At 40.4% G+C, this 18,164-nt stretch overlaps 4 protein-coding genes across 4 annotated transcripts; all 4 read right to left on the reverse strand.

Moving 5' to 3' along the window:
- Positions 1-2,173: 2,173 nt before the first annotated feature.
- Positions 2,174-3,100, reverse strand: LOC103068223 (olfactory receptor 4N5-like). The gene has a single exon (XM_007445288.2). The coding sequence runs from the start codon at positions 3,098-3,100 to the stop codon at positions 2,174-2,176; it is 927 nt and encodes a 308-aa protein (XP_007445350.2).
- A 3,370-nt stretch (positions 3,101-6,470) lies between these two features.
- Positions 6,471-7,391, reverse strand: LOC148215335 (olfactory receptor 4N5-like). Its single transcript, XM_088144107.1, has one exon. It carries the CDS (start codon positions 7,389-7,391, stop codon positions 6,471-6,473), a length of 921 nt encoding a protein of 306 aa, XP_088000233.1.
- Positions 7,392-11,835: 4,444 nt separating this feature from the next.
- On the reverse strand, positions 11,836-12,750 carry LOC103058677 (olfactory receptor 4N2-like). Its single transcript, XM_007445324.2, has one exon. The coding sequence runs from the start codon at positions 12,748-12,750 to the stop codon at positions 11,836-11,838; it is 915 nt and encodes a 304-aa protein (XP_007445386.2).
- A 3,778-nt stretch (positions 12,751-16,528) lies between these two features.
- Positions 16,529-17,458, reverse strand: LOC103049797 (olfactory receptor 4N5-like). The gene has a single exon (XM_007445223.2). It carries the CDS (start codon positions 17,456-17,458, stop codon positions 16,529-16,531), a length of 930 nt encoding a protein of 309 aa, XP_007445285.2.
- Positions 17,459-18,164: the final 706 nt, after the last annotated feature.

An 18,164-nucleotide genomic window follows, 5' to 3' on the forward strand; every position in this document is an offset into this window, starting at 1 on the left:
CACTGCTCACTGGCCATTGTCTTCCTCCTTAGATAAAGTTTTTTTTTTAAAAAAACTCCTCAGCCTAGCCTGCAGCCCTGGGATCTCCCATCCTGACACATATAATCTCTTTCATGTGCGTATATAAATACAGGCCTACATAGATGCCCCTCTCCTTCTGAAACATACATGTTCAGGATTCTGTTGACCCCTCCAGAGCTGTTCACTTTTCTTAGCTCTACAGTCTTCCTGGAGGGCTGATGGGGCACCCAGTGCTGCAGGCTGGCTGTTCTGTGGGAGCAGCACACATCCAGGTTGCCATCCAGCATCAAGGGCCTGGACTGAGGCACTGGCATTATGTAGAGATGCTCCAGGACACTTTGCTTGGATGTGCTACTTGATATTTAACCACCCAGGCAGAGAGAGGCACGTTTATCTAGGCTCCTCTGCCTCCTCCAGCATACAAGGATTGTGCTCTGGAGGCCCTACAGTCTAACAACATACCTCTGCAAACAAAGCAATATGTCAAAACTAATCCTGAATCGATGGATTGATTGATTGATTATGTCCCATCAAGTCATCATTGACTGTTAGTGACCACAAAGACAAGTCAATGGAGCCTTTCTTTCTTCTTGGTGAAAGTACTTGCCTTGCTACATTTCTGGGTATGCAGGAAAGAGGTACATGTGTCCCCACCCACCTGTATATTCCCAGAAAAAAAATCAAAATATAGGGTGATCTACTGTATATGTGGTTCATCCCTTGTAATGAAAGTGGAAATTATTACTCTGGAAGAAAGCATTGGCTGGGTGGATCCAAAGGAAGGTGAGTGCATCTTTGCCCAATGGAGAGCTGCTTCTGGCCTTCAAGAAGGCAGTGGTCCACCCATTCTTGAAAAACCCTTCCTGACTCCAGAGGATTTTGCTAACTATTTCTCAGTCACGGAAGTCCAGTAGAGACCCAAGTTATGTCCATTGCTAGAAGTGTTTATTTGTCTGTTTATTTATTTAGTTATCTATTTCTCTATTACATTTACATCCTGCTGCCATCAAAACAGACTCTCGGCTACTCATAATAACAAGCAAAACATAATAATGCAAAAAAAAAAAGTTATAAGTATATTTAAAACCAAAAAATTCCTGGCATCAGTCATTCCAAGCCCTTCAGAAAAGCTCTGATTTCAACTTTTTCTGAAAGGTAAATCAGGATGGAGACAAATGAACCTCCAGCTGGAGGCCATTCCAGAAATCTAGTACAACCATGGGAAAATAAGATTTCTGGGCTTCACCCCCCCATCTCCTAGAAATGGGGGACAATCAGCTGTTTCTTCTGGCATGACCAAAATGGTCAGGCTGACTCTAGTTGAGTCCATTAGTAGAGAGGTGTGGTCCTGCGAGTAACCAGATTTAGCTCTTCCTTTTCTCAACAGGTTCAGTCTCACTAAAGCTGTTGAAAAGTATCCCTCCCTCCATCCCTCCGTCCATCCCTCCATCCCTCCGTCCATCCCTCCATCCCTCCATCCCTCCATCCCTCCATCCATCCATCCATCCATCCCATCATGCTATTCCCTTTCAAGGCAACCAACATCATGCAAAGTGCAGGGGGGAAAAAACCTTTGAAAGATATAAATCTGTTAACATAGTCAATCTTTTTCTTCTTCTCCTTTCCATTTGTCTGCATGGTGCAAGGTCTCTGTGTTTGCACTTAGCTGCCTAGGTCTCACAGCAAAGCTAATAATGCATGATGCAACACACCCTTTGCTATTCAGCCAGTTTATCACAGAGTCTGATGCTGTTTGGGGCTGAGAGAAGGGGACTGGCTCAAAGTCACTCAGCTGCCTTCCATGCCTAAGGGAAGACTAGAACCTGGGTCTCCCCACTCCTAATCCAGAACCTTAACCACTATGCTAAACCAACTCTCATCCATGAAATCCCATACAACGTACACCATTACTTTATAAATAACTATGTTGTGCTTCATATTCAATTCTGAAAAAGTACTTTGGAGATTCTGCAAAAGTGCCATGAAAAGTAGAGGCTCCTTTGAAGAGTTGCAGGCAGGTATGAGGTCAGGGCCTCCACATGCCCCAAAGTGCATTTTTGGATCTGAATCCAAAGCGTTGCACGGCCTTACTTTGTGGCACCTCTACAGATAGTTATTGTGTATGAAAACATCCTGGTTTTCTTCCCTTTCTTCAGCAAAGGTTATATCTTGCAAGCAGTCTCTGGATGGCAGCTTTAATCTCTTTGTTTCTCAGTGTATAGATAATGGGATTCATCAAAGGGAAAACCACAGTATGATAAAAGGCCACCACCTTGTCAAAGAGACCATTCTGTAAGGGACGGCAGTAGATGTAAATAGCTGGACCAAACATGATGAAAATGATGATGATGTGGGTGATGCAGGTAGAGGCGGCTTTGCTCTTTCCTATGCTGGAGCCCATCCTCACCTTGATCAGTAGTGCCCAGTAGGAGATGAGGAGGATGATAAAGCATCCAGTGGTTAAAAGGCCACTGTTGACAAACATGATGAACTCTAAAGTATCAGTATTGGTGCAAGCCAGTTTAACGATCTGAGTGATATCACAGAAGAAGTTTTCCAATTCATTGGGACCACAGAAAGGCAGTGGATTAATAAGCATGACTTGGATCATAGTGTGGATGAAACCTCCTGCCCATGAACCTAACACAAAGACCCAGCAAAGTTCCCTGGTCATAACGGTGGCATAATGCAAAGGGTGGCAGATGGCTACGTACCTATCAAAGCTCATGGCGATAAGAAGGATCATTTCTGCTGCGCCAAGAAAATGAATGAAAAAGATCTGAGCTATGCAACCTTGGAAGGAGATGGTTCTGCTGCTAGAGATGAAATTGACTACAATCTTTGGCGGCGTGATACAGCTGTAGCAGATGTCCATCAAAGCTAGATTGGCTAAGAAGAAGAACATGGGGGATCCCAGATGGGAGTCACTAATAATTGTCACAATGATGAGGATGTTCCCAGGTAGGATGATAAGGTAGAAGAGCAGGAGAAGGACGCAAAGGAACAACTGTAGTTCCCAGATCTCTGATAATCCCTGAAGAAGAAATTCAGTCACTGTAGTACGATTGCTTAGTTCCATCATTACAATTCGTTTTTCTGCAGGGGAATAATTTAAGGAACATTAAACAACATACGTAGTACATTTCCAAAAATCACTTTTTATACATTTTCTTGTTTCACTGAGCCAGTTGCATGCCTTGGCCCAAGGAAGATGGGTTGAATTTCCCATTACGATGCAGCATTTAAGGGTATCAGGACGAATTGCTATTTTTTTGGATGGAAGTCAGGAACCAAACTTAAAACACGTTTGAAAACAAGTGTAACAGGCATATACCTTTGTTAGAAGAATAGGGCATATTGCTCTCCCTCATGAATGAAATTCAGCTGTAAACCTGTGTTTTAAAACTATTTAACCTATGGGAGGACATTCCAATTGCTCAGAGTGATTGACTAATTTAACAAGTTTTGCTGTTTGTAACCTCACTTGTTTCATCTACCAAAATCATTAAGAAAGAAATGGGTTTCCAAGCAGTGACATTTTGAAAGCTGTGCACAGAAGAGTTCTGAATGTCTGCACATTTACTCAGCTAAAACCTGCTTGTGTTTTTTTTTTAATGTGGAAAAAAATAATTTTTAACTAGCATGTTTTTATTTTAAATCTATTGTCTTAAATCTCATTTATCTTTTTTTTACTACCATCTTTACTTATTTTCTATTCCCACCCTGTCCAGACTACAGAATAAATTATTATTGTTTTTTTAAGTCTACTGTTAAGATGTTAGCTGACTAATAGCTTAGGATGATTTCTTGCTATTAGTGAAATACCTATGTACATAGCCATGATAGTCTTTCTTTTTGGATTAAACAACATCAGGAGAAGTGCAGGAAAAAAAATTGAAATCCATAAAAATGTTAATTTATATTTTTGTTTTTTAAAGGTAGTGAATACACAATAATTCAGATAAAAATGTATATTTTGGGACAGAATGAATGAATGAATGAAGGAAGGAAGGAAGGAAGGAAGGAAGGAAGGAAGGAAGGAAGGAAGGAAGGAAGGAAGTAAGTCTTGCCTGGAGAAGATCGATTCTTCTATCAAAGGACTTGAGTTTAAAAATGTGAATCTAACCAGCATGAATTCCATTCCATCCTTACACCAGTCTTCTTGTGCAACCTTCCTCTTTTGTACAAGGGAGCCAGAAGGAAAGTGATGAGTATAAAAAAGAAAGAGAGAGAGAGAGAAGCTGAACGTCTGAGATGTAGCTGCTATTTACCCTTCTGCCCTTCAAATATTTAGAAGCCCTTGGGGTAGCAGAAGGCTTTTCATACTCCATCCCTGTATTGCTTGTGGTCCTAAGAGAATGAGAGGCGAAGATGTATTTATTAAAGGAGAAACGGAGTTACCTTGCAGGGTAACCCTTTCCATTGCTCCTACCCCAGGGCTGAATTAAAAGGTTGGCCCATTTAAAAAAAAAAAAAATTAGAGCCCCTTCAAGGGCATTAATCAAAAGTGTATGATAGGCAATCTGCTTTGCATTTGTCGTCTCATTTCTTTTTTCAAGTCTGCAGCCCCAAGTACTCTGAACAAAGTACTCATAATGAGTTGCATATTTGGCACTCTAACATTTTCTTCCTGTCTGATTCCACCTTTTGTGGATAGAAGAAATACCAGCAATGCATGGGAACTTCTAATATGGCCCCTTTTGGAATGTCCTAGGAGGCATCTGATCATGTGTTTGAAGGAGAGAGCAAGATTACCTCTTTATCAGCTTTCTTCAATATGACATCTTCCAGATATGTTAAGATGACAGTTCTGAGGCTGCTAGAAAATGATGGGACCTTCTGTCCTTTTCCTTGGGAAGTCTAAATTAGATTTCCCTCTGTCATCTTCATAGTTTTGACTGGTTTTATTAAAATACAGTTTTAATTCTGCTTTGACTGAATTTTAATTTCATTGTGATAGCTAATGGGAGCTGCTCTAAATGGCAACTGATGGCTGTGTGGAGCAAAACATGGCAGGGGTAGAAAAGCAAATCTTCATTGACATATAGGATGTGGTTGTATGGGCAGTCTGTAAATACCCATCCAGGTCCTGAAGATCATGGGTGATTCTGTAACATGGATGATATTTGTTGGGAGCCCTTCCAATGGCTCTCAAAGACACGGATGTCCACAACTGATTGGGTCCTGCAGTCTTTGTGGCTGTTCTCTATATGAGGCCAGGAACCCCCAACCCATGAATTTCAAAGTTGCAATATCTTGGACAAAATTAATATTCTAACTGCTGTTTAAGGCAATCCAGCTCTTCTTCCTTGATGAAGTTTATGTCATCTTTGGATCCAGCCAACAGATTGCAAGGGTACATAACCAAGCCAAATTAAGGGGACTGACTTTCTCAAGAGAAAAAAATTCAAAACTTTAGAAAATTATCCTGAAGGATCAGGATCTTTTTAGGGAAGTAGTGGGGGCAAATATCACAAGCCCCACCTATCAGTGGACCACCAAAATTATGGTTCAGTTTTGTAAATAAACAGTTGGATCCAAGGCTGTAACTCGAATGTATCAAAATATAATTCCAACATGATTTCACAACTCTTGGATTCCTCAGAACCACGTTTTGGGCTGCTGATTTCATCAGACAACAACATAAAAGGAGTACTAATATTCATTGGCAGAGGCTAAAGTGAGAAGTATTATGGGGGTTCAAATGAACATTTGCTAAGGATTGGTGATTTGAAACACATTTCAACAGATCTGTGTTTCAATACATCTGCAAATCTGGGTATATCTAATTTACTGAAAAATAATTCCATATTTACATTTGCATTGCTCATTAGCTTCCAGTGTATAACAAAGTAATGCGCTGCAGAGCCAAATGGCTAAATCAAATCCGTTTGCTGCAACCCACGTCTATAGTTCACACATATAACCCTGGAAGGATGTTCTGTATGCATTTGTACAGCATCGTCTTCCATGAAAAACCCCAACAAAGTATCCCCTGAATATTGGAAAATTATTCCATTTGTATTACATCAGAATTTGTCAACAGAGCTGTTTTTTGTAGGTGTTACATTAGTTCAGTGGTTTTCAGCCCGGGCAGCTTCCCAATACGTGAACTTGAATTTCCATAATTGTCTAGGCAGCACAGTGATTGTTGAGAATGGTGGCAACCAAAGTCCTGGACTTGTCCAGGCTGGAAAACTACTGCATTAGATTTATGCCAATCAGTACATAATCCAGTCATCCAAAATTGGTTTCCTCTTTGTTGATGAGGCTGCAAATTATGCAGAGCATCTCTTTACATACTGGGTTGGTGTTATGTACATGATCAAATATGTTGGTATGAGCAATCAAGCAAAAAAAAAACAACGTAAATGTATGTGGGAGTTTGCAAAAATGTTCATACCAGCAAATTGCATTATTAGATAAAGAAGGCAATATTTGACTTTTACTTATTTATTTATGTTGCAGTTCTTCAGCAGTCTCCACATGGCAACTTTGACTTCCTTATTCCTCAGTGTGTAAATCATAGGGTTCATCAAAGGGAAAACCACAGTGTGGAGAAAGCCCACCATTTTGTCAAAGGGAAAATCATGGAGGGGATGAGAGTAAATGTAAATGGCTGGACCAAGCATGATGAAAATAATGATAATGTGAGTGATGCAAGTAGAAGATGCTTTGCTCTTCCCTTGGCTGGCACTTGTCCTCACTTTGATCAGCAGTGCCCCATAGGAAATGAGGAGGAGGATGAAGCATCCAGTGGTTACAAGGCCACTGTTGATAAACATAACAAATTGTAGAGTGTAGGTATTGGTACAAGCCAACCTGATTATTTGGGTGATATCACAGAAGAAGTTGTCTAGTTTATTGGGACCACAGAAAGGAAGTGGGAGAATGAGAATGACCTGGATTATGGAATGCATGAATCCTCCAGCCCATGAACCCACCACTAAAACCCAGCAAGCTGGCTTGGTGATTACAGTTACATAATACAGTGGGTGACAGATAGCCACATACCGATCCAGTGCCATGGAAATAAGGAGACTGATCTCAGCTCCACCTAGAAAGTGGATGAAAAAAAGCTGTATCATGCAGCCTTTGAAAGAGATGGTTTGGTATCCAGAGAAGAGGTTGACAATCATCTTTGGAGGGGTGACAAAGCTGTAGCAAATGTCCATCAAAGCCAGGTTGCCCAAGAAGAAAAACATGGGGGATCCCAACTGGGGATCTTTCAAAACAGTCACAATGATGAGGATATTCCCAGGAAGAATGATGACATAGAAGATCAAGAGGAGGACACAGAAGAAGACCTGCATTTCCCAGATCTCTGATAATCCCTGAAGAAGAAACTCGGTATGGTTGCCTGAGTCCATCCTTATTGTGTATCCCTGTAGTGGAATAATGATGGGAATGTTAAATAGGAGGAAATTTGTAACAAGTAAGGCTTCCATAACTTCTATGCAAAAATCTAGGTAATTACTAGATGGCAGGAAAAAATAGCATAATTCTTTACTGTTACTTAAAACTTTTTCTTGCAGTTTGCAGCCCACATATGACTGTGTTACAAGTCCTTTGTTTTCTATTTCTATACATGGCCGTACATGCAACCTTTAAAACAGCTGGTTGGAAAACATGTAGCCACTGGTCTACCTAAGATGTTTAGTTGTTCCTCTGTCTAGGTCAGCTGGTGTTTCAGATTCCCTGGAGGTGATGTCAGATTCATTTCAAAACTAGCATATTGTAACAAGGAGACCTCTGACCAGAACAGGTTGGACCCTATATTTGTTGCTAAAGTGGTAAAAAACTTTGAATGGCCTCATTGTTCATAGCAAGGCCCCAACTTGGGAAAGCATTGTTTTTGCCCACAATACAGGGTCATGGCTCATTTACTCTGCAAAATGAAGAGCTAAAAGTGAGTTTACAAGTTCTGGAAGATGCACCTAATTTCCAACACATCTTTTGAGGGTCTACATACAGGATTGATCTGGAAGGAGAGATCTTTCAAAGCCATTGTGCCCTATGGACATTCTCTGTTTTATGTGGAATATATTCATTCCTTCATTGAATGAATGTACTGACTGCTTTTCAGGTCACCTCTACCCATAAAAAGCCACCCTACTCATAAAGTGAATTACAGCAACCTTTGAAATACAGACTAAACTATCAAACCACAGCAGTGCACATGGAAATAGCAAATAGAATAACATCAGCAGATAAAGCCATTGTTAAAAATAGTAACACATCAAGCCTTACCTTAACTCTTCTCAGATGTTCCTCCGGACCTTCTGTTTTTCACTTTGCTTGATTCCTACAATGCAACCTCTAGTAGGAGTTATGTTAGGGTTGTTGGTTGGTCATCTCTGTGTTAAATGTGTAGTTGGCTAGCAATCGCAGACCACCTCTCAGTAGTTATCAGTAGGCTCTTCAGAGTTGGGAGTCTCCTTCCTTCCTTCCTTCCTTCCTTCCTTCCTTCCTTCCTTCCTTCCTTCCTTCCTTCCTTCCTTCCTTCCATGTTAGAATGAGATTTGGAGTGGAACTGGAGAAAAAGGACTGAGATGCAAACAGGGTATTTGGAACAAGAGGTTTCTGATGTTAGAGTTAGCTGGGAGTGAGTGTGCTTTCTTGGATGGGGGAGAAGTGCAGATATTGTTCTTGACTGCCTGCTTTAGCAGTGCCTGTTGTCACCCATTACCTACATCTATTTCAGCAAAAAATATCCTGAACTCAAAATCAATTTTCTCTTTCAACACTGTGATAGGAAAAACACCAGAAACATCTAGGTCTCTGTCTATGCATATGGAGACAGACAAAATCTGTATGCTAGTCAATCTATTTTACAAATACCAAAGGACTGGGTATTTTTTTTCCTGAATGTGGGGATGAAAAATTGTTAGTCCAGAGATAAGCACACCCAGGTTCTATGAGATGTTCCCACCCATTGCATTTCTGTCTCATAAAAATCTATGTCATCTTAAATCCCCCACTTGCAGGGTTGAAAAGATCGAATGTTTCTATGTGAACTTATATACATAAGTGGAAGTAGTTTCAATAAACCAATCCATTCTTCTGTGATGGGAGGAAGAAAAGAAATCCAAGGAAAGAAAGTTTCAAGGGACAGAGTTGGGCCTCTACTGGGGGCTGTTTCTAGGAAATGAATTCAGTCCCTGAAGCTCTTGCCCTGTTCCTATGTCAGCCTCTTGCTGACAGTTCTTCCTAGGGCTAGTAGCAATTGGGGTGAGATGGGCAGTCGGATGCATTGGGGGAAGAGAAGGAAGGGGAGGATGGGTAACATGGCCATTTACCACTTCTGCTCTAAGTATCTAGTAAGCCTTGATCTCCACAAGTATATTACTTCTTCTTTCAGAAAGCCAGAAGATTGTGGGTCTCTCTGGATAATCTGGGCTCTAGTGTATGATTCCTTCTGCTGGTCTCCAAGGACCTTATTAAGAAGTTGACACCAGGCAAAGTTTTTTGACAATCAATTCTGCATTAAGTTTATTCATTAGACATTTTGCCCAGCAGATACTCTCCAGGTGTCTTAAATCACAGGCCCATTTCTTCATGCAGTGGGGGGATGATGGGTTTTATAGTCCAATCGAGAGGGTGCTGGCTTCAGAAAGTCTACCCATTTCCATCAGGAACCTGTTTCTCAAAGCAGTCCTTGGGGACTTTTCTCATACTGCTAGTGCAAGAATCAATATGGATGCTTGTTTTGAAGATACCCTATTCTTAAGCTGGGGGAAGAATTGGGCAGATCCTGGAAGGTGATACTCCCTCTTGAGAACAAAGCCAAACAATCTTTATTTCTTGACTTGTTTGATTCATGGGTTTTCTTTCTAGTTTTATGATTCCTATCACTGACCAATGCCCAATTCCCACTCTTCCCTCCCCACAGCAAACAGTTATATCAAAATGGAAAGAAGGACTAGGTGGGAGAAGAAAAGGTGAAGTTGGAGACTCTATGCATGATGTAGGTATGGAAATGTCAAGGAGACAGACAGGATCTCTTGGCTGCAACTGCTATCATTCAGCTGTGTGCCTGATCCAGCAGCTGGCTTCGTTCAGACTTGCAAAAGGTTCAGGAATAGTATCCCTTCCTTATGGAACAGGAGTGGGCAACCTCCAGCTCTACAGTTTTCTTGTTGCGGAATCTGGAGCTCCTCCTCACCAGGATTGTGTCATGGCTCAGGCTCTGGACTCAGATTCTGGGTCTGATGCTGAAGAAGGTGCTCCAGCTGAGCCTGTGGAATATCAGCCTCAGGAAGGACAAAGGCAGACATCCCAGGAGGCTGACCAATCCTTGAGCAGCTGGACCTGTCAGGTGAAGATGACATAAGGCCTCCCAGTCCCCACACCAGGCGAGTAGAAAGGAGAGCAGAACAGAGGAAGTCTGTTGGGCTACTCACCAAGCAAAAGAACAAGCAGTCTGGTTAGTGACAGCCCGCTGCAGCCTTATGTAAAGAGCAGCTCTGAGCTCATTTACATTCCTTGCTTTGTTTACATTCCTTTGCTTTGTAATTTTTTCAGCCTCATAGTAACCTGTTAATCTCCCAAGAAACTGTTCACGTGTGTGGTGGAAGCTTTGAAGTTTGTTGAAACTGACCTTTGTTTCCACCATTCTGAGGTAGAACCTAGGGAACACGTGACAACTACATTAACGTTTGCATTGATCATTAGCCTCCAGTGTATAATGAAGTAACATGCTGCAAAGCCAGATGCCTAAATCAAATCCATTTGCTGCAACCCATGTGTATAGTTCACACATACTGTATAACCCTGGTTAGGATGTTCTGTATTCACTGGTACTGCATTGTCTTCCCCCAACAAAGTATCTCCTGAATATTGGAAAATTATTCCATTTGTATTAGTTTGTTGTAAGCCACCCAGAGTCCCCCATTGTGGGGAGATGGACAGGGACAAGTCTATTAAATAAATAAATAAATAAATAAATAAATAAACATATTACATCAGAATTTGTTTACAGAGCCTTTTTTTGCAGGTGCTACATTAGGTCACTGGTTTTTGGCCTGGGCAACTTCCCAATACGTGAACTTGAATTTCCATCATTGTCTAGGCAGCATGGTGATGGTTGAGTATGGTGGCAACCAAGTCCTGGGAGCTGTCCAGGCTGGGAAACGATTGCATTAGATTTATGGCAATCAATACATGATCCAGTCATCCAAAATTGGTTTTCTCTCCCTTTTTTTTTTTACGAAATTTTATTAATTTTTGCAAAAGGTTAAAAATACAGAAAAACAATAAAAAAAAGGGGTGGAAGAAAGATAAAAAAAAAAGAGAGAGAGAGAGAAAAGGGGGGCATAGGAAAAAAAAGGACCTTCCAACTTTCCTTGGTACAGGTATAAATATAAAATAGATTCACCTCTTACTCTAGTATCTAAAAGTTTACATAATAAAACATAGTTTATAATCTAATATTCAGAAAAATTCCTAAAGTCAATCTGTTACAACAATTCAAAATGGATTTCTCTTTGTTGTCGAGGCGGCAAATTATGGAGAGTCTCTGTTTACACGCTATGTTGGTGTTATGTACATGATCAAACAAGCTGGTAGGAGCAACCAAGCAAATAAAAAACAGTAAACGAATGTGGGAGCTTGTAATAAATGTTCATACCAGCACATTTCATTAGTAGATAAAGAAGGCAGTATTTGACTTCTGTTTATTTTAAAAAATAGAATTACATGCCAATGTTAGGCATTATCTCAGATTTGACGCTTACTCTGTAGATACTACTGTATGGCTATGTAATCCAACACAAGGCAATTAAACAATATACCAATAAAAATAAATGTCTCCCTCTAAATGTTGCAGTTCTTCAGCAGTCTCCACAAGGCAACTTTGACTTCCTTATTCCTCAGTGTGTAAATCATAGGGTTCATCAAAGGGAAAACCACAGTGTGGAGAAAGCCCACCATTTTGTCGAAGGGAAAGTCATGGAAGGGATGAGAGTAAATGTAAATGGCTGGACCAAACATGATGAAAATTATGATAATGTGAGTGATGCAAGTAGAAGATGCTTTGCCCGTACCTTGGCTAGCACTTGTCCTCACTTTGATCAGCAGTGCCCCATAGGAAATGAGGAGGAGGATGAAGCATCCAGTGGTTACAAGGCCACTGTTGATAAACATAACAAATTCTAGAGTGTAGGTATCGGTACAAGCCAACCTGATTATTTGGGTGATATCACAGAAGAAGTTGTCTAGTTTATTGGGACCACAGAAGGGGAGTGGGAAGATGAGAATGACCTGGATTATGGAATGCATGAATCCTCCAGCCCATGAACCCACCACTAAAACCCAGCAAGCTGGCTTGGTGATTACAGTTACATAATACAGTGGGTGACAGATAGCCACATACCGATCCAGTGCCATGGAAATAAGGAGACTGATCTCAGCTCCACCTAGAAAGTGGATGAAAAAAAGCTGTATCATGCAGCCTTTGAAAGAGATGGTTTGGTATCCAGAGAAGAGGTTGACAATCATCTTTGGAGGGGTGACAAAGCTGTAGCAAATGTCCATCAAAGCCAGGTTGCCCAAAAAGAAAAACATGGGGGATCCCAACTGGGGATCTTTCAAAACAGTCACAATGATGAGGATATTCCCAGGAAGAATGATGACATAGAAGATCAAGAGGAGGACACAGAAGAAGACCTGCATTTCCCAGATCTCTGATAATCCCTGAAGAAGAAACTCGGTATGGTTGCCTGAGTCCATCCTTATTGTGTATCCCTGTAGTGGAATAATGATGGGAATGTTAAATAGGAGGAAATTTGTAACAAGTAAGGCTTCCATAACTTCTATGCAAAAATCTAGGTAATTACTAGATGGCAGGAAAAAATAGCATAATTCTTTACTGTTACTTAAAACTTTTTCTTGCAGTTTGCAGCCCACATATGACTGTGTTACAAGTCCTTTGTTTTCTATTTCTATACATGGCCGTACATGCAACCTTTAAAACAGCTGGTTGGAAAACATGTAGCCACTGGTCTACCTAAGATGTTTAGTTGTTCCTCTGTCTAGGTCAGCTGGTGTTTCAGATTCCCTGGAGGTGATGTCAGATTCATTTCAAAACTAGCATATTGTAACAAGGAGACCTCTGACCAGAACAGGTTGGACCCTATATTTGTTGCTAAAGTGGTAAAAACTTTGAATGGCCTCATTGTTCATAGCAAGGCCCCAACTTGGGAAAGCATTGTTTTTGCCCACAATACAGAGTCATGGCTCATTTACTCTGCAAAATGAAGAGCTAAAAGTGAGTTTACAAGTTCTGGAAGATGCACCTAATTTCTAACACATCTTTTGAGGGTCTACATACAGGATTGATCTGGAAGGAGAGATCTTTCAAAGCCATTGTGCCCTATGGACATTCTCTGTTTTATGTGGAATATATTCATTCCTTCATTGAATGAATGTATTGACTGCTTTTCAGGTCACCCCTACCCATAAAAAGCCACCCTACTCATAAAGTGAATTACAGCAACCTTTGAAATACAGACTAAACTATCGAACCACAGCAGTGCACATGGAAATAGCAAATAGAATAACATCAGCAGATAAAGCCATTGTTAAAAATAGTAACACATCAAGCCTTACCTTAACTCTTCTCAGATGTTGCTCCGGACCTTCTGTTTTTCACTTTGCTTGATTCCTACAGTGCAACCTCTAGTAGGAGTTATGTCAGGGTTGTTGGTTGGTCATCTCTGTGTTAAATGTGTAGTTGGCTAGCAATCGCAGACCACCTCTCAGTAGTTATCAGTAGGCTCTTCAGAGTTGGGAGTCTCCAATACCAGAAACACCAGAAACATCTAGGTCTCTGTCTATGCATATGGAGACAGACAAAAACTGCATACTAGTCAACCTATTTTACAAATACCAAAGGACTGGGTATTTTTTTTTCCCTGAATGTGGAGATGAAAAATTGTTAGTCCAGAGATAAGCACACCCAGGTTCTATGAGATGTTTTCTGTCCACTGCATTTCTGTCTCATAAAAATCTATGTCATCTTAAATCCCCCACTGACGGGGTTGAAAAGATCGAATGTTTCTATGTGAACTTACATATGTAAGTTTTAATAAGCCAATCCATTCTTCTGTGATGGGGGAAAGAAAAGAAATCCAAGGAAAGAAAGTTTCAAGGGACAGAGTTGGGCCTCTACTGGGGGCTATTTCTAGGAAGTGAATTCAGCCCCTGAAACTCTTGCCCTGTTCCTATGTCAGCCTCTTGCTGACATTTCCTCCTAGGGCTAGTAGCAATTGTGGGTGAGATGGGCAGTCGGATGCATTGGGGGAAGAGAGGAAAGGGGAGGATGGGTAACATGGCCATTTATCACCTGCTCTAAGTATCTAATAAGCCTTGATCTCCACAAGTATATTACTTCTTCTTTCAGAAAGCCAGAAGATTGTGGGTGTCTGAATAATCTGGGCTCTAGTGTATGATTCCTTCTGCTGGTCTTCAAGGACCTTATCAATAAGTTGACACCAGGCAAAGTTTTTTGACAATCAATTCTGTATTAAGTTTACTCATTAGACAGGATTTTCCCCAGCAGATACTCTCCAGGTGTCTTAAATCACAGGCCCATTTCTTCATGCAGTGGGGGGATGATGGGTTTTATAGTCCAACTAATCGAGAGGGTGCTGGCTTCAGAAAGTCTACCCATTTCCATCAGGAACCTGTTTCTCAAAGCAGTTCTTGGGGACTTTTCTCATATTGCTAGTGCAAGAATCAATATGGATGCTTGTTTTGAAGATACCCTATTCTTCAGCTGGGGGAAGAATTGGGCAGATCCTGAAGGTGATATCCCCTCTTGAGAACAAAGCCAAACAATCTTTATTTCTTGACTTATTTGATTCATGGGTTTTCTTTCTAGTTTTATGATTCCTATCACTGACCAATGCCCAGTTCCCACTCTTCCCTCCCCACAGCAAACAGTTATATCAAAATGGAAGGAAGGACTAGGTGGGAGAACAAAAAGGTGATGATGGAGACACTAGGCATGATGTAGTTGTACTGAATCTAACACACATGCTGGGTGGGGAATTCTGGGAGTTGAAGTCCACAAGTCTTCAAGGTGCCAAGGTTGAGAAACACTGTTCTATAGCATGACATTATTCTTATTCTTTAGTATCAACCTAACATTTCCACTTCTGTTGTTTACAGATATGGCATTTCAGTACATAACAGTCCAGCCTTTCTCCCACATCTTTTCTTCCACAAGTGTGTTAGATTTCAGTTTTTGGAATTTCCCAAGAACATGACCTGTTCCAGCAGTTTAAGTATAGCCTCCACAATTATTTAGAGCAGGTTAATAAAGCAAATCTTTCTCTGCACTGTGAATTATGAAGGATTGCCTTCTCTCTCAAAGCCAGCCCACATGTTGCACTATTTCAAAATTGTTTAACTAAGTTGCAGCATGGTTTATAGCACATCATATGCAAGTTTATTCAAATATAAAAGCCAGAGAATTAAATGACACTTATTTCTAGATGGGGAAGTATGGGATGTTACACTAAAGTACATTTAATTGGGCTGCAAAATGTTTACATGTCAATGTATTCACATGATTACAGGGTAGCTTTTCAAACATGCCCAATATTTTAAAACTGTACAAGCTGACGTTCATGCAAAAATACCCATTCTCACAGACTCTGCCTAAGAAAGCTGGAGTCCACCTGCTATATATATGGAAATACAGGTGCAAAAGATCTGTGGAGCTACCCTCAGAGCCTGATATCTGTTGGTGAAGTTATTTAGCATATTGTACATTGACATGTGAATCTTTGTATGTTCTAATGCCCTCATTTAGACCTCTAGCAATGTTGACTTCACAACAGTTTTATTAAATTGAGGTAGGGATGACAGGTTGTGACTGGTTCAAATCATTTCATTCTTCAGGAAGAATTTGAAATATAGTTGACCCAGGCAGGTATGTGGTCCAGCAAAATAGTTTTTACTAATCAACATGGCCAATCTAAAAAATGTAAGCAGTGGTGAACCTGGTTAATACTTTGATGGGAAATTCAACAAGAAATCCAAGACCTACATTGGAAAGTTAATAAAACACCCCCAAAGAAGGCAGTATTAAACCAGTTCTATGTTGCTGTCAAAAAGAATTACATGGATGTATCATGTAATTCAGATCCCATAATCTCAATCCATTGTACTTTTAACTCTTTTTGAGCCTGAAATATCATTTGTTTGCTCAGACTAGAAAGTTTCACAGATCTTAATGGACTGCTGAAATTATAGCCCACCAAATTATAGAACAGACTCCCTGATTTGCTACCAAGAATTTTAGAATGGATTATTACAGGGCTCTAGCACTAGTATGCCTCAGATTTGGCAACTTATTCTGTATTAATTTAAATTTACTGTCCCATTATACACGGTTAATTTAATTTTGTTGTTCCTGTACACAGTACTGTCCCAGGAAACTAGAATTAATTACTAAAAATGCAACACCAAGCCACATTTTCCTATCTTATAATCTTGTCTTTTATCTGCTAAATTTAATGTTCTTAAGCAGTCTCCACATGGCAACTTTGATTTCCTTGTTCCTCAAGGTATAGATAACAGGGTTCATCAAGGGGAAGACCATAGCATGGAAAAAGGCCACCACCTTGTCAAAAGGGTAGTCTTGGAAAGGATGGCAGTAGATATAGATGGCTGGACCAAACATGATGAAGATGATAATGATGTGGGTGATGCAGGTAGAAGAGGCTTTGTTTTTTCCTATACTGGAGCCCTTCCTCACTTTCATCAGCAGTGCCAAATAGGATATAAAGAGGAGAATGAAGCATACAGTGCTTGGTATACCACTGCTAAAAAGCATGACAAATTCTAGAGTGTAGATGTTGGCACAAGCCAATCTGATGATCTGGGTGATATCACAAAAGAAGTTATCCAACCTATTAGGGCCACAAAATTGAAGTAAAATGATGAGAATGACCTGGATGATGGAATGTATGAATCCTCCAAGCCATGAAGCTACTACCATAGCCCAGCAAATGACTCTGGTTACCACTGTGGCATAGTGCAATGGATGGCAGATGGCTACGTACCGGTCAATAGCCATGGCAAAGAGAAGAAACATCTCAGCTCCTCCTAGAAAATGAATGAAAAATATCTGAGTGATACAACCTAAATAGGAGATTGTCCTACAACCAGAGACAATATTGAGAATGAGCTTTGGATGGGTGACACAACTGTAAAAGATATCGACCAAGGCCAGGTTGGCCAAGAAGAAAAACATGGGGGATTCCAGAGAGGGATTCTTCAGAATCGTCACAATTATGAGGATATTCCCAGGAAGAATGATGATATAGAAGAGCAGCAGAAGAACACAAAGGAATGTCTGAAATTCCCAGATTTGTGAAAATCCCTGGAGGACAAATTCAGTCACTGGTGGATGAGTTTCATTTTCCATCCTTATACCTATAGAAGAATATAAATTATAGGGAATCAGTGCTCGTCTTTTCCATTTAACCTTTATGTAATTCCAAATATATCACAGCAATGGGTTTATGAGTCCTGGGGACAGTAGTTTTTAAATCCCAGTTGGATATCAGTGTCTGTCTGGACCATCTATTTTCCTGGGAACTGTTGATTAATATTTTTGGGGAAGAAATCTAATCTGAAATAGCCTTCACCAGTCTGGATCCTTCCAGATATTATGGATTTCAATGTCTATCCCCAGCCAACAAGACTAATTCCTGCCTTACAGGACAACTAGACTTCCACTGTTTACACTTATTAATCACATGGATTTTCAATTCCCACCTTTACTGTGCTATTCTGTTACTGCTGCCCTCTTTAGTTGCATAGATACTTGGTTGTCAATTTTAAGAGAGCATGATCCTTAAACATTTTCTAGCACTTCTCACTGTCCAGGAAAAACTCTATCTCAATCTTCTCCAACCAGTTGCTCTCCATAACTGATAAACCACAACCCACAACCTGGAATTCTGATTCAACGTGTTTGTAGGGTCCAAGACTGGTGACAGCTGCATTAGAAATTCTTGATGTGGAACATGGTATACAAATGGATTAAATAAATCAATAAAGCAACACCTTTAGTCCCTGTTAAGCATTCATTAAGATCTAGATCATAGGAGAGTAGCCTGTTGACTAAA

This window comes from Python bivittatus, unplaced genomic scaffold (assembly GCF_059951505.1).
Source record: "Python bivittatus isolate LINGU-HERP-01145 unplaced genomic scaffold, Pbiv_v1 ctg000430_np1212, whole genome shotgun sequence".
Taxonomy (NCBI): Eukaryota; Metazoa; Chordata; class Lepidosauria; order Squamata; family Pythonidae; genus Python; species Python bivittatus.